Source organism: Myotis brandtii, unplaced genomic scaffold (assembly GCF_000412655.1).
Source record: "Myotis brandtii unplaced genomic scaffold, ASM41265v1 scaffold49, whole genome shotgun sequence".
Classification (NCBI taxonomy): Eukaryota; Metazoa; Chordata; class Mammalia; order Chiroptera; family Vespertilionidae; genus Myotis; species Myotis brandtii.
Genome location: NW_005368707.1, coordinates 1,667,664 through 1,683,126, shown reverse-complemented (window position 1 = coordinate 1,683,126; position 15,463 = coordinate 1,667,664). Strand labels below are relative to the sequence as shown.

Below are 15,463 nucleotides of genomic sequence, written 5' to 3'. Positions count from 1 at the left end.
GAGGGCACGGGCCCGGCTGAGGGCCCCCCCCCCCACAGTGCACAAATTTTTGTGCACCGGGCCTCTAGTGTATTATAAAATCATTTAAGCATCACATGTTAGTGAGAAAAGGAAGAATTATTCAATAAATTGGTCTTGGAAAAATGGGTTCTTGTAGGGTGGGGAAGGGAACATATTTCTCTTCTCACTTCACACTAAACATAAAAGTAAGTTCCAATTAATTACATGATTAATTTAAATAAAATAAAAAACATGAAAATGTAGGTGAATAGATAATTCAAGTTGAATTGAAAAGGACTTTCAGAACACAGAAACAGCTATGGAAATCACAAATGATCAGGTAATGGACTTGACTACATAATGATTAACATCTGTACTCCAAAGAAAATCTTACAAGTAGACTTCACAAGAAAGTTAAACAAGCAAGTTTGAAAATATTTATAAGATAAAGACTCATGTTCCTCCTATAAACATTGACACAAACCAATAAAAATGACACTATGAATTAATAGAATACAGAGCAATAAGCTTGACCAGGTATTTCAGAGAAGAATAAGATAATACAAATGTCTAATAAGCAATAGAAAAATGTGTTTATTCTCTTTTTCAAGTAATCAAAGGAAATTTTAAAAATTAGCCCTCAATGTTTATAAGAAGAGAGCATATAGTGCAGATTCAAGTGTAAATTGATGTGGACTTTATAGAAATTAATTTGACAGTCTAACATGTATATTAAAATGATGTTGCAGCCACTGTTGAAAACAGTATGGAGTTTCCTCAAAAAATTAAAAATGGAACTCCCATTTGACTCTGTGATCCCACTTCTAGGAATATATCCCAAGAAATCAGAAACACCAATCAGAAAGGGTATATGCACCCCTATGTTCATAGCAGCATAATGTACAATAGCTAAGATTTGGAAACAGCCCTAGTGACCATCAGCAGATGAGTGGATTAAAAAACGGTGGTACATGCCCTAACCGGTTTGGCTCAGTGGATAGAGTGGAGTTTCCTCAAAAAATTAAAAATGGAACTCCCATTTGACTCTGTGATCCCACTTCTAGGAATATATCCCAAGAAATCAGAAACACCAATCAGAAAGGGTATATGCACCCCTATGTTCATAGCAGCATAATGTACAATAGCTAAGATTTGGAAACAGCCCTAGTGACCATCAGCAGATGAGTGGATTAAAAACCTGTGGTACATCTACACAATGGAATACTACGCTGCAGTAAAAAAGAAAGAACTCTTACCATTTGCAAAAGCTTGGATGAACCTGGAGAGCATTATGCTAAGTGAAATAAGCCAGTCAGAGAAAGATTAATATCACATGATCTCACTCATTTGTGGAGTATAATGAACAACATAAACTGATGAACAAAAATAGAGCCAGAGACAAAGAAGCATTGAACAGATTGTCAAACCTCAGGGGGAAGGCAGGGGAGGGGGTTTGGGGGTAAGAGATCAACCAAAGAACTTGTATGTGTGCATATGAGCATAACCAATGGACACAGACAGAAGAGGGGTGAGGGCATGTGCTAGGGGGTGGGAGTAGCTGGGAAGAGGTCAATGGGGGGAAAACGAGACATGTAATACTTTAAACAATAAAGAATTTAAAAAAAAAAGTGAAGGCAAAAAAAAATGTACGTCCTGATAAAGCAATTTTAAAGGTCTGTTGAGATAGTAATCAGGAAAATCAGGCTGATTAAAAGATAGAAACAACTTAAATGCCCAGTAATAGAAAAAGGGTTAAATTAATGATGCATGCCTATTGGATAGAATATTACGAACCCTTAAAAGAATGATGTCTTCAAAATAAGAGTTCCAAGTATAGAAAATGTTTTATATAGAACATGGATATTATATAAAAATGATTCTATATAGAAAAAAGAAATCCTATATAATAAAGAGGTAATATGCAAATTGACCCTCATGCCCTCACAAGATAGCTGCCTACGACCAGGCCAGCAGGGGAGTTAGTGAGGGACGATCAAATGATTGAACAAGCAGGCTGCGTGGGGCGACCAGGCCAGCGGGGGGCCATGAGGGGCAACCAGGCCAGCAAGGGGGGCAGTTGGGAGTGATCAGGCCAGCAGGGAGGGCAGTTGGGGGTGACCAGGCTGGCAGGGGGGCAGTAAGAGGTGACCAGGCCAGTGGGGGGGGCAATTGAGGGTGATTAGGCTAGCGGGGAGCAGGGGGGGCAGTTAGGGGCAACCAGGCTGGCAGAGGGGGGCAGTTGGAGGCAACCTGGCCGGCAGCAAGGGGCAGTTAGGGATGACCAGGCCAGCAGGGAGGGGCAGTCAGGGCGATCAGGCCAGCACGCAGAGGCAGTTAAGGGTGATCAGGCTGGTACGCAGAGGCAGTGAGGGGCAATCAGGCCGGCAGGGGGGGTAGTTAGGGGCAACCAGGCAGGCAGGCAGGTGAGCGATTAGGAGCCAGCGGTCCAGGATTGTGAGAGGGATGTCTGATCGTCGATTATGAGAGGGCAGTCGATCCCCCGAGGAGGGGGTCCCAGATTGGAGAGGGTGCAGGCTGGGCTGAGGGGAAACCCCCCCCCGCACAGATTTCATGCACCGGGCCTCTAGTCAATTATATAAAAGACTAGAAGGACTAAATAGAAATATTTGGTAAATTACTAATTTATTTATTATTGATTATTATAAATTAGTGATTACTGGTGATTTGGGCTTTTACCTTCCTATGTTTTCATGGTAGACATTTTATATGTCAAGCATGTGTACTACAATTGGAAAAATCCACTTCTATTTTAAAAAAACCTGGTGAATACTGACATGGGCCATTATTGTTATGGTTACTCTCAGATCCTATGAAACCACAATCCCTCACTTGTCAGATTACAGCAGTTCAAATATCTATCATCTTTTTCTAGAGGGCTCTGAACTCATCCTCTGGTCTCACACATGAAATATTAAACTCAGAAACATAAAACAGTATATTAGTAAGAGGATATAAGCCGTGGGCAAGGACTGAAGAGCTCTCAGGAATGAGGCACTGAGCTTTAGTTCAGCCCTTGCTTTACATGACTTGCCGATAGAACATTCCCAGCCTTTGTGTATTTCACTGCAGATCTCAGACCTCCAACATCCCAGGTAACCATTTAGTTGACTACACCTGTGTGAGAAACTGGTCCTTCACAGCCTATGTGCTCAAGTGTGTTTTATGTACATAACAGAGTATAGTAAATATATCTTTACTTAAATTTATATTTACTATTCATGTGATCTTCTTGTAGGCCGATCAAATGAAGAGGAAGAAACTTCTGATTCTTCTTTAGAAAAGCAGACTCAACCTAAACACTGCACAGAAACCTCAGGTATCCATGGTGACTCATCTTACAGTTCAGGTATGGACACCCAGGGTCTTGAGTCCAAAGCTGAAAGGATTGCAAGGTACAAAGCGGAGAGGAGACGGCAACTGGCAGAAAAATATGGGCTAGCTCTGGATTCTGAAGCAGACTCCGAATCTTTGTCTCGATATACCAAGTCCAGGAGGGAGCCAGATGCTGTTGAGAAAAGGGGAGGAAAAAGTGACAGGCCGGCTGAGTCAAGCAAAGATTTCAGTTCTCTGTACTCCAGCACTGAGATCCCAAGGCTCAAGACCTGCGTGGCTGAATCCCAGGACTATGCCCTCCATGCCAGGGACAGTGTTTCCAACACAGAGGTGCTGCTAAACATGGAAAACCAAAGACGAGGTCAAGAGCTGAATGCCACTGGGCAGCAGGCCCTGGACCTGCCCCCCACAGTTGAGAGTTCCTCATCCTTCCAGTTTTGCGGGCAAGACTGCTCCTTCAGTGAGGTGCCAAAGTCCCCAAAGCAAATGCACAGCATGCCCCTCTCTTCACCTGGGCAGCCAGCATCCCCAAGCCACTCTGGTGACCCGCCACTCCCCGCTGAAGCTCGATCAAGGTAAGCATTCAGCCCTACTGACCACTTGTCTTCTCATGGCCTGAAAGGTCTTATAGTCTGGGTATTTCTGGCATTATTTGGAATCTGGGCTCATATATATGATGTTTTAATTTTCACAATATCAAAACAGGTTCTACCAAAGCAGGAAGCCTTATTATTATTATTTTTTTAAAATAAACTAAACAGGTGCCATGGGAGCACTTTCATGGAAGCCTTGTTTCAGGGCCCTTCTTTTTACTGTTTCTCACTGCCTTTTAATGTTCTCTTTTTCTTTTATTTGTTTTTCTGTAATCATACCCAAGACTTTTTGGTGATTGCTTTTGTTGTCATTTAAAATCCCAAAGCAGAAAGACCACCACTAACCAGTGGAAGGGTTTTGGTTTAGGGCAGTGGTTGGCAAACTCATTAGTCAACAGAGCCAAATATCAACAGTACAACGATTGAAATTTCTTTTGAGAGCCAAATTTTTTAAACTTAAACTATATAGGTAGGTACATTGTTATTAACTTAATTAGGGTACTCCTAAGGCTTAGGAAGAGCCACACTCAAGGGGCCAAAGAGCCTCATGTGGCTCGTGAGCTGCAGTTTGCCGACCACGGGTTTAGGGTATGAGGTGTGACTACAGTATATAATGACTATAACTATAAAATGTAGTTATGTGGTTATATCAACACACTAAGAATACAGTTGTTTGTAAGAATGCCTTATTAAAAAAATCAGCTATTAAGAGAAATCACTGTGTAATAAGATCAACCAGAGACAAAAACAGCTCTCATTTGGAAAAAAATCAGAAAAGGCATGAAATCAGAAAGTCAAATACCAGAAGAGAGTATATGTTTCAAAATTTAAATTTCTGGGTTAAATATTTAGATTTGAATTTAAAAAGTGTGGTGACCATCTTTAAAATGTAATTTACTTAAACATTCTACTTTAAGGTTTGAGGTAATTGTCTAGGTCAGTGGTTGGCAAACTGCTGCTCGCGAGCCACATGCGGCTCTTTGGCCCCTTGAGTGTGGCTCTTCCACAAAATACCACGTGCGGGCACGCACGTACAGTGCGATTGAAACTTCGTGGCCCATGTGCAAAAGTCAGTATTTTGTGGAAGAGCCACACGTAAGGGGCCAAAGAGCCGAATGTGGCTCACGAGCCGCAGTTTGCCAACCACTGGTCTAGGACTCTAGGTCAACTAGGTCTCTAAGTAAACTCAGAAGTGTACAGTATTTTTTAGCTCAAGCAGGCATTAGCTTCACAGGTGAATTGAGGAGGGATGAAAACCTAAGGTCAAGCAAATTTACTCTGAAGAAAAAAAAAGGTGGGAAGATACTTCTATTTATTTCACATAAGGACAGAGTAGTAAATGTGATCGTTTTTAAGTAGTGGTAATACATCTAAATCAGATCATTTTAATTCTTAAAGTTTATTGATCCAAAGGTCTGTTTTTACTCACTTGCTCATCCACACTGAAATATTTAGAGACATCAGCTTCTAAGATAGTTAAATACTATAGATCCTGAGATTGTATTTTGAGGGCATTTGTTCAGCCTTTGGACTTTACTTGACATTTAGGGACTGTGACCTGTTGTCTTTTATTTTGAAAAGAAAGCCTGGTGTTTGGGAAATTTGCATTTCATAGTAGAAACAGTGTTCTTGGCTTAATTAATTTCTATCAAAGAAAAATTTTCATGTGCTCTGTGAGAAGGACAAAGAAACCGAACATTCCAATTTAGGAAGAGAGATTTACAATGAACTGGTTTTAAAAAAATAATGGGGAATCTAATTTCTGGTTGCCGTATTATGAAAACTGTTTAAGCTGTTATCACAGTATATATGTTAGTTATCTGGATCATATATAATAGATTCTTGGCGATATTTTGAATCAGTTGTAATAATAATTAAAACTTAGTTGAGTATTTCAGGGAAAAAGATAGGATAACTAATAATTTTGTGTGAGTTAAAATCTTAATATTCAAAATGTTATATAACTTAAAATCTTGAGTTATTTCTTTCTAGGTTATTTCAAGAGCAATATTACCTAGAAGTTTCCTAAGCCTAGTCTTAGCCTCATGTTGCCTTACCAGGAAGAAAGACTTAAAAAAACTAAGAAATTGTAAAGGAGTTCTTGAGGAAGCACATGCTTTATTTTATTAAATCATTCAAGGCATACAATTCTATGACTTATAGGCAAAGAAACACAAATCATTTCACATATAGTCAGGAAACACCTGATCTATCTATCTTTACATTAAAAACAATGCAAAAGAGCCCTAGCTGGTTTTGCTCAGTGGATAGTGTCAGCCACGGGCTGAAGGGTCCCAAGGCATGTGCGGAAAGCAACTAATCAATATGTCTCTCTCACATCAATGTTTCTCTCTGTCTCTCCCCCTCCCTTCCCTCTCTCTAAAAATCACTGGAAAAATATTCTTGGGTGAGGATTAACCAAAAAAATACTATTAATGTGTGACAATATGACATTTAAAATAATTAAGATTTGGTAATGACACCAGTCGTTCATCTTGTAAAGATGGACTTCAAAAGGATTACCATTCTGCTAGATGTCCGCTCTCCAGCACCAGGTAATTCAGGTGTCAGAAAGTCACTGTTATCTGATTTCCATTTGTGGGAAAGAAAGATAAAAATACTTTGTGAATTAAAACACTAACCAAAGAAACCTCAGTTACCCAGTAGTCATGAGTGAAAATAAGAAGACAAAAAAATGTCTACAAATAACAAAACATTTTAATAGCACGTTTCATCGTGGGTTTGTTCTGTCATTGAAATAGAATGTTTTTCTCACTGCTATACTGTATTGATCAGCTAGCTCTGTCAGGATTTTTGGCTATTAGTCTCTGAATTAACTCACTGCCATTTCATCATTTTATTTTGTACTCACTAGCATGAGGCTGTTTTTGTTTCATTAATTAAATATAAATACATCACTCATGAATATACCATCAGAAGACTACCTGCCATAGCCTGAAAATTAAAATATGAGCCAGATGTCAAATGCTTAGTTTTGTATGCACTCACATATACTGACACATGTACACACAGAATAATCATCAGCTCTTACACTTCACTGTACTACTGTATTTAAGCTTTATAGTATAGTATAAGTTCAATAACAGTCTTTAGGCAATATTTAGCTGAGTAATAAATTTATTTTAGAATTGTTTAATGTTCAGTTTACATGATAAAGAAGATATGTATTATGTATATACAGGATGGTGCAAAAGTAGGTTTATAGTAGTTTGTATGGAAAATAATTAATAAACGATAATACAAGAATAAACTGTTTTGCATACTCATAACTGTAAACCTACTCTTGCCCAATCCTGTATGGGTATAGGTTACAGGGTCTTTAGCTTAGAAATCCTGTTGATTGCCTGGGAATCAGGTGAACACATTGTTCTGAAACAAGTTAGGAACACACATAGTAATGGAATGGACTATAAGATACCTCCCAACCCCCACTTCCCAAGCCTGGTAAACTTAGAATTTAGAAATTGTGTTTTCTGGACAAGATAGTGTTATTAATATGAACCATTCTTTGTTGTGGTGAGCTGGCAAGGCCATGGCATACTCAGCCCTAGGGCATCTTATGTGCCGTGCCAGCTCAGCCAGGTTCAGTGAGCCTGAGAGGGGGCGGTGAAAGGATTGAGAAAAGACAGACAAGAGAATAAAAGCTGGGTCTGGGTGGGACGCTGTCCTCTCTGATGGAGAGCTAGTGACAGTGCCCGCAAGCCATGTCTTTATTTTATAGCCAGATTCCATGAGGTAAAGTAAGGGCGTGGTCAAGATGTTTACAATGCTCTAATCTACTCAGTTACATGCATGTGAACTCTATCAAGCCCACATCACTCAGACACGTGAGGCCACGTGTTCGGACCATAGGTTCAAGCTTACAAGTATAGCTGTTGGCTATAATTGTGCTGGGAGGGCTCTGCCCTTCCAAGGTGGGATTTGCACGTGGCAATGAGAGGACTGTGCCCTCTCATTAGTCTGAGGCTTGAACCTGTCCAAACACTGTAGCCACTCTCCACACTTTGTTAATTCATTCAGCCCCCTGTGGATTTTAGAATAAAATTTAAAGTCATTTAGGGCCATGGATTATTCAAATTTTTAAAAATCTGAGCTGATATTGTTAGAAATCCTGAATCAAAGCTCTTATTGAATTTGCTACTTTGTGTATCACTTGATATTAAAAAATAAATAGCCCTGGTGGGTGTAGCTTAGTTGGTTGGAATCCCATGCACCGAAGAGTTGCAGGTTTGATCCTGGTCAGGACTTATGCGGGAGGCAACTGATTGATGTTTCTCACATCAATATTTCTCTCTTTCTCTCCCTGTCCCTTACTCTCTCTCTCTAAAATTAATAAAAACATAAACTTGGGTGAGGAAGATAAATAGATAGATAAAATTTTAAAATGTACCATATTGGTTACTTCTGAGTGGAAACACTTTACCCAAACCCGCAGCTACTGTTTTCCTGAGTATCAACTGTGACTTCCTGTTCCCAGTGAGCTATGCGACTGGCAAAGGGGAGAATGACATCTAATTTTCTGGTGGTGATCTACTGTAGAAAACCTGCATTCATTTTTTTATTGTTGCTCTACTACAATCCTCATAACTCCCTTTCTCACTGACTAAATTGTAATATTAGTGACCAGAAAATGATTATAGTGGTTCCATGCAGTGGATGATGCTGCAATTTGACCCGAGGCAGCTGCCACTGGTAAAAGATGTAACAGCAGAGAGCTGTGGAGGGGCTCAGGATAGGCCAGGGCAGCCTCCACAATGAACCTTTCCTGTAACACTGTGACATGCAGACTGGGCCACCTAAGAAGGAAAGGGGCTTATGCTGCCTTCTTATAGTTTATTTCTGATTGCATTTGTCTCCATTGAGAGGTGTGCCTCTAAAAATGATCCCCAGGTCCTGAAGCTCATTTTTAAAATTGTCTGCTTACCTGCCCTGATAGAAATGTCCACATGAGACTGATGCCGAGGGAGGTAACTGCCTCTTGACCCTCAGCATTACTGTCTCTGCCTGTCTCTCCAGTGGCACGAAGGCTGTGGAGCACGTGCTCCATGTCACAGCAGAACGTGCTGAGCATCCACTCCCCAAAGAAGAGACTTTGGGGTTCCTTCCAGTGTTGGGATGGCATCCTTTTCGCCTTCCAGTCCCTGTACCCCAACATCTGCTGTCCTCGCCCTGCTCTCCGAGTTTGGATATTAACATATGCTGAACTCACTCCCATTTTCTTTTCATTTTATTCTCTTCTCACTGGCAAGCATCAATTTCTGTTCATTGACTTCAATATGAATATGTCACTCAAAAGACTTGCTACTATGTCCTGAAAATTCAAATGTCTGCTAAATTTTAAATGCGGAAATTTTCCAGGGTGCATGAGATCTTGAACATTCATATGCCTGTGGGTATGTCCAAAGCAACCATTAGCACTTCTTCCAAACAAGTAACTTCAGCAAATAAACTGTTCATTTTAATGAGATGCTGAAAGTTAATAGCCATTTTTCTTAAGCTGACTAATGTTTTATAATTAGAAGCTGTTACATAATTAGAACTGGATACCCACAGGATGAAACTATTTTTATTGTGCTGGTCTTGACCTTGCTTTGTGACCAGGAAGCACTATTGTACTCTGTTCACTCTTAGGGGTTATAGGATGTTACGGCATAACATTATATATTGAGGGACACAAACCAAGAGCAACTCCTGTCCTCTATGACAGTTATATTTCCTGGTAATATAATTCTCTGCCAGCTAGTTACCACATCATAAAAAGGTTCTGTTACAACCGAGTTTACTATCTCATGGTTCTCTTATTCACAGTAACCCTGTAGTCCTCTCCCAGGGAAGGTAGCCTCTGCCCTGTGGGAAGTTGGCTCCCCCAAGACCCCTCAAAATAGATACTTGATGTTAAATAATTTAAAGTCTTAGAAACAGAAGTAACCCTGGAGATTATTTAGTTTAAAAATCTAGTTTATACATGAAGAAACTAAAGATAAAAGCACTTACATAACTGAATTAAAACCACATAGCTACTTTGACGAAACTGAGCCCATTAGCCATCACCCACTTACTCATTCAAGTTCTCTGAATCCATCAGTTCTTTCCATTATACTCTGCTCTTATTTTTTATGGAAGGTATGAATTGGGACAATGTATGTATCATCTTTTTAAACTATAAAAACATAACTCATAAACATGTAATACTATGTGGTCCATGAAGAAAGAAGAAGAGGAGACCAGCATTTTGAAGGGCTTATGATATTCTCGGCACAATACCTTCACATATGTTCTTTCTCATTACATACATTTATGATATATATTAAATGCCAAAATTTATTTGGGCTAGGTGGGGGTGAAGGGATTGAGCAAAAAAGAAAAAAAGAGAGAGAAAACTCATGGACACAGACAACAGTGTGGTGATTGCTGAGGGATGAGAGGAGGAGGAGGAGGATAAAGGGAGAATAAATGGTGATGGACACATAATACAGGGTACAGATGACGTATTGTGGAATTGTGCAGCTGAAACCTGTATATGTTTGTTAACCAGTGTCACCCCAATAAATTCAATAAAAAAGGTGGGGGATTTGAGTAGCCCCTTACATGGTAGTAGTTACTTGGTTTTTTTGGCAAGTTCCATATCTAAGTTGTAATGAATAAATGGAGCACAGCAAGTCATCATGTCTGTGATTTTCATTTTACAAATGCTGACTAAATATATTCTTAACTCTCCTGATAATTTTTATAGTGATGTTCACCAAGTTTTATTCTTATCTGAAGTCATCTTCAGAAAATTGTTTAGCACTTCACAGTTTACAAAGCACTTTTTAAAAAAAATCTTGTTGAAAGTATTACATAGGTCCTTCTTTTCCCTCCATAAACCTCTTCCAGCCTGCTCCTGTTCTTCACCCCACCCCCACCCCACCCCAGGCCCTCACCAAGCCATTGTCTGTGACAAAGCACTCTTATACAAAAAGTATTTGAGCCTTAAAATATCTCTGTGATGTAGGCATATTAGTTATTCAGCGGTTCTCAACCTGTGGGTCGCGACCCCTTCACAGGGGTTGCCTAAGACCATCGAAAAACACATATATAATTACATATTGTTTTTGTGGTTAATCACTATGCTTTAATTATGTTCAATTTGTAACAATGAAATTGGGGGTCACCACAATATGAGGAACCACTGATATAGAGGAAGAAGGTGTAATGGATATCTGCTTTTGAAAACCCTCAAGTTAATATAACTCAGTGGTTCTCAACCTTCCTAATGCCACGACCCTTTAATACAGTTCCTGTGAAAGGGTCGTTCAACCCCCAAAGGGGTGCGACCCACAGGTTGAGAACTGCTGCTCTATATCCTGTGCTATGTTGCGTTGTATCCTTTCAAGCTTCGCATTATATGCTAAACTATTCTATGTTTATATAAATGTTGAGAAATTAGATTCTTTATTGTTGAAAAAAATGGCTTCTCATACATCTGAATTGTTTATTGGCTACGGGCTAAATTGCTATAATGCTGAAGATAGGGCAGTGGGGTAATAGGTTTGGATGTAGAAAGACAGGGGGATGTTACTGGAGAAATAGAAGTTCACATTTAATTGTAACAGATTTCAATGGTCACAGCAAAATGTACAGAAGTAAGACCTGGTTGGGGGCAGGGAGTAGGGTCCCAGAGGAAGGAGGAAGCGGGGGAGGGAATGGGAGATATCAACAATAAAAAATATATTTAAAAAATATACAGAAGTGATGACCAACAGATCCTTGCCTGTCAGGGTGCAAACCAAAACTCAAAGTGATTTTAGAAAATTCAGAGAACTTTATTATAATTATCATTTATTCTTTGGGGAATTGCTATGACCTAAAATTTGTTTGCATCCTGGTATTGAAGAACTCTTGCAGATAGGTTGACAAGGGTTTGAGCTGGTAAAGATTTTAACTCCAGTGTAGAGTTTCCATTGTCCTTTCTGTATTATAGGAGGATACAGGTCAGTACAGCTTTCCTTGCCTATGATTTTTCTCTGAAATATTTTCAGCCTGATTTAATTACAGCCAACCCTTGAACAACATGGTGGTCAGGGGCACCGTGATTAACTTGACTCTCCAAAAAGTCCACTGTAGTTATCCCTTGGTATCTACAAGGGATTAGTTCCAGGACCATGCTCTGCCCAAAGGAGGCCAAAACTCTCAGGTGCTCAAGTCCCTTATGTAAAATGGCATTGGACCATGCATACAGTCGGCTCTCCACATCTGTGGCTTATTCACCGCATGCATGTGAAACCCAGGGATACAGAGGACCGACTGTATATTTACTGGGGGGAAAAAACAACCCACATATAAGTGGACCTATGCATTTCAAACCTATGTTATTTAAAGGTTAATTGTACTCTGTCAAATTCAACCTTGCATTATATTCTATTTTGTGTTGAGGAATGACTGCGTAAAAAAATATATTATCTTGATTAGCATGATATAATGCAGTGGTCGGCAAACTCATTAGTCAACAGAGCCAAATATCAACAGTACAACGATTTAAATTTCTTTTGAGAGCCAAATTTTTTAAACTTAAACTATATAGGTAGGTACATTGTTATTAACTTAATTAGGGCACTCCTAAGGCTTAGGAAGAGCCACACTCAAGGGCCCAAAGAGCCACATGTGGCTTGTGAGCCACAGTTTGCCGACCATGGGTATAAGCTTTTTAATGAGTGGTTGATGCCTAATTCACCTTTATTACTTCTCAGAGTTTAGCTCAGTGCCTTGTACATAATAGGAATTCAATAAACATGAATCAATAGACTTGAATTAGTATTGGTCACTGTTGTGTTGGCTGCGTTATTCAGTGATAAGCAATTAAAGATATGATCTTATTGACTTTCTTTTTTATTACTTTATTTGCTCATGACTTAGATGTGAAGTATGAGAGAAACAGATGTGTCAAGAGTGAGTTCAAATTTTTGGCCAGGCCACCATGAAGAAGGAATGGCTATTTGCTGAACTAGGGATGCTCCAGTGGAAGTGAGGCTTGGAGAGAAACGAAGAGCTATTCGGACGCTATTTTTATATATAGCTATTTACCAATTTACCTTAACAAAACTTAGGGATGAGATGTTGCCTTATATTTTTAATTCAACTTTTTACAAGAGAATTTGTATTTGTGGGCAAAATGTGACTATTACAGACCATTAATACTTTCAAATTACCTGAAAAACACTATATTTGGTGGCTTTAGGTATATTTATTTCAATCTCTTGATTTTAGTAGTGAACCATATGTCCTGGAAATTCCATGACATGAATATAAACCCCATGACAAAATGTGCTTATACATTTTCAAAAGCCAGTTGTTAAACAAAGCAAATAGGTACCATACTTCAATACATTTTCAAAAGCCAGATTCTCTTAACAGAAATTAGCCTTTCAGTTTTAAATTATAATCAATTTTCTAAAATTGCTTTAGTTTGAGTTTTGGTTTACACTGACAGGCAAGAACCTGTCTATCACTGCTTCCATACATTTTGCTGTGACCACTGAAATCTGTTACAGTTAGATGTGAACTTCTGATATCCCCCATCTTTCTACACCCAAACCTATCACCCCACTTCCCTATTCCAGTATTATAGCAATTTATCCCATAGCCTATAAACAATTAAGATATATTGGACACCACCTTTTTCCAACTATAAAGAGTCTAATTTCTGTGTATGTGTTGACATTTTAATAGAAATTTTCTGAAGTTTTGTTTTTTGTACATGATAGTACAGGGAAACTCAAACATGAGTGGTTTCTGCAGAAAGATTCCGAAGGGGACACACCTTCACTTATCAACTGGCCTTCCAGGTATATTTCAAATTGAAACTCCTGGCTTTTGTTTCCTGAGTGCTTCTCTCCCTGCTGCCTTGCCTGCTGTTTCTCACATCACCCAGTGCTAATTCTTCTCTTCCTAATGGCAGTGCATTTGAAAATCATGTGTTCAGAAAGAGCTGCTGGAAGTTACTTCCTAATCATTTGCTTTTCTCCTTCAAATGTCCTAATCTCTCCTCTACTAGCATTTCCTTTTGCTCCTCTTTTTGAAACCTTCTTAATATACCTCTTGTTTTTGTCCTCTCTCGCCACCTCCCACACTGCCAGTCTACCTGGCACCTCTGGGTTGCTCCCCTCCTGAGGCCAGCAACTCAGCTGGTGTCCCATCTTGTCAACACTCCTTCACCAGCTACTCGGCCTCCTTGTTTTCATGTCTCCTCATCTCTAAACCAATAGTTAATTCTCCATAGTTAAATAGAGTGCCTGTGGTTTTAAAAGCAGACAAAACCCCCTATCATTTCATTTTTCAGATTGGAGGCAGGGAGAGGCGGAAGGAGTAAGAATGAATAAGTCATTGACAAGACAAAGCACCCATATATTGAGTTTCTAACAGTCTTTGTTCTCAGCTGAGGACAACATTCAGATTGTCTCTGTTTAGAAGGACACATTCCACAGGAAAAGTTGAACCACATTTCAGTCTTCTTTTGATTAACAAAGCTTGTAAATATAAAAACATCCAACACTAGCTAGTCTGAGAAAAATAACAACTCAGAATCCCCTTTCCCACAAATTGTTCATAGTAACTGCCCTTCGTGTGTCTTTGTTTTTCTTTAATGAAGTATATATAGATATTCTGAATCTTATGTTGGAAAACATGGAGGTGTTCACATCAAAGTTAGCAGAGTGAATTGGTCATTTAAGGAAATAGTCTCTTCCTAAAGGTATATATCAAAAAGAATTATTTTTGATGACTAATCTTAAGTAAATAAAGGTTTTACATTCCCCAAGAAATCACTTTTCCTACTTCAAAGGCATACTTTACTTTTAAAAATTATCCCCAGTTAGTAATCCATTCCTAAGCAGTTAAAATGGTTTCTTGTTTCTCACTATGTGGTATTTCAAAAAATAAAAATAAGAACTAGCTAGGACTATTAAAGCCATGTGTTTTGCAAATATCAAGTTACATACATTTTGTCACTATTCTTTCCCTTTAAAAGATAAAGCACTAAGGCAGGTAAGTGCCTGAGACCACACAACTAGAACCAGCTGAGCCAGGCTTTGAGCAGAGGTCTCCTTGGGCCCCACCGCCAGAGGTCTTGGCTACTTTGTTTCTGCAGTGGTGGAAACAGAAAAGTAGCTTTTATAATGGATTTGAGTTTTGCTGTCAGAAACAACCAGAGTAATCCCTTTTTACATTACTTTTTAACTAACAGCCTAATAGGAATTGCTATTTCAGAGGAGAGAAAATGTTCAGTTTATTAATTCTTTCAACGATTATCTTTTCTCTAATATTCTTCTGAGTGCTACTTAGTAAAGGGTGTCCCAAAATTCACGCAAGAAGTAATTTTGATAGAAAACACAGGTTTATAATTAAAAATTGTAAATTTTTTATTGATTCATAAAGTATACAGTATAGGGTTATGTATGGAATAGCATATCGGGTAAATGGCCTCCACGGCTTTGCTGGCACATACGCACTCTTTTGTT

At 39.1% G+C, this 15,463-nt stretch overlaps 1 protein-coding gene across 2 annotated transcripts in view; it reads left to right on the top strand.

The window, feature by feature from the left end:
• The window catches only part of SVIL (supervillin), a 115,333-nt gene that overhangs the window by 18,182 nt on the left and 81,688 nt on the right, over positions 1-15,463 (top strand). For both annotated transcript variants that reach the window (XM_014547954.1, XM_014547953.1), the window contains exons 6-7: positions 3,257-3,929; positions 13,712-13,792. In XM_014547954.1, coding sequence (XP_014403440.1) covers positions 3,257-3,929; positions 13,712-13,792 — 754 coding nt within the window. The remainder of the gene's footprint in view (positions 1-3,256; positions 3,930-13,711; positions 13,793-15,463) is intronic.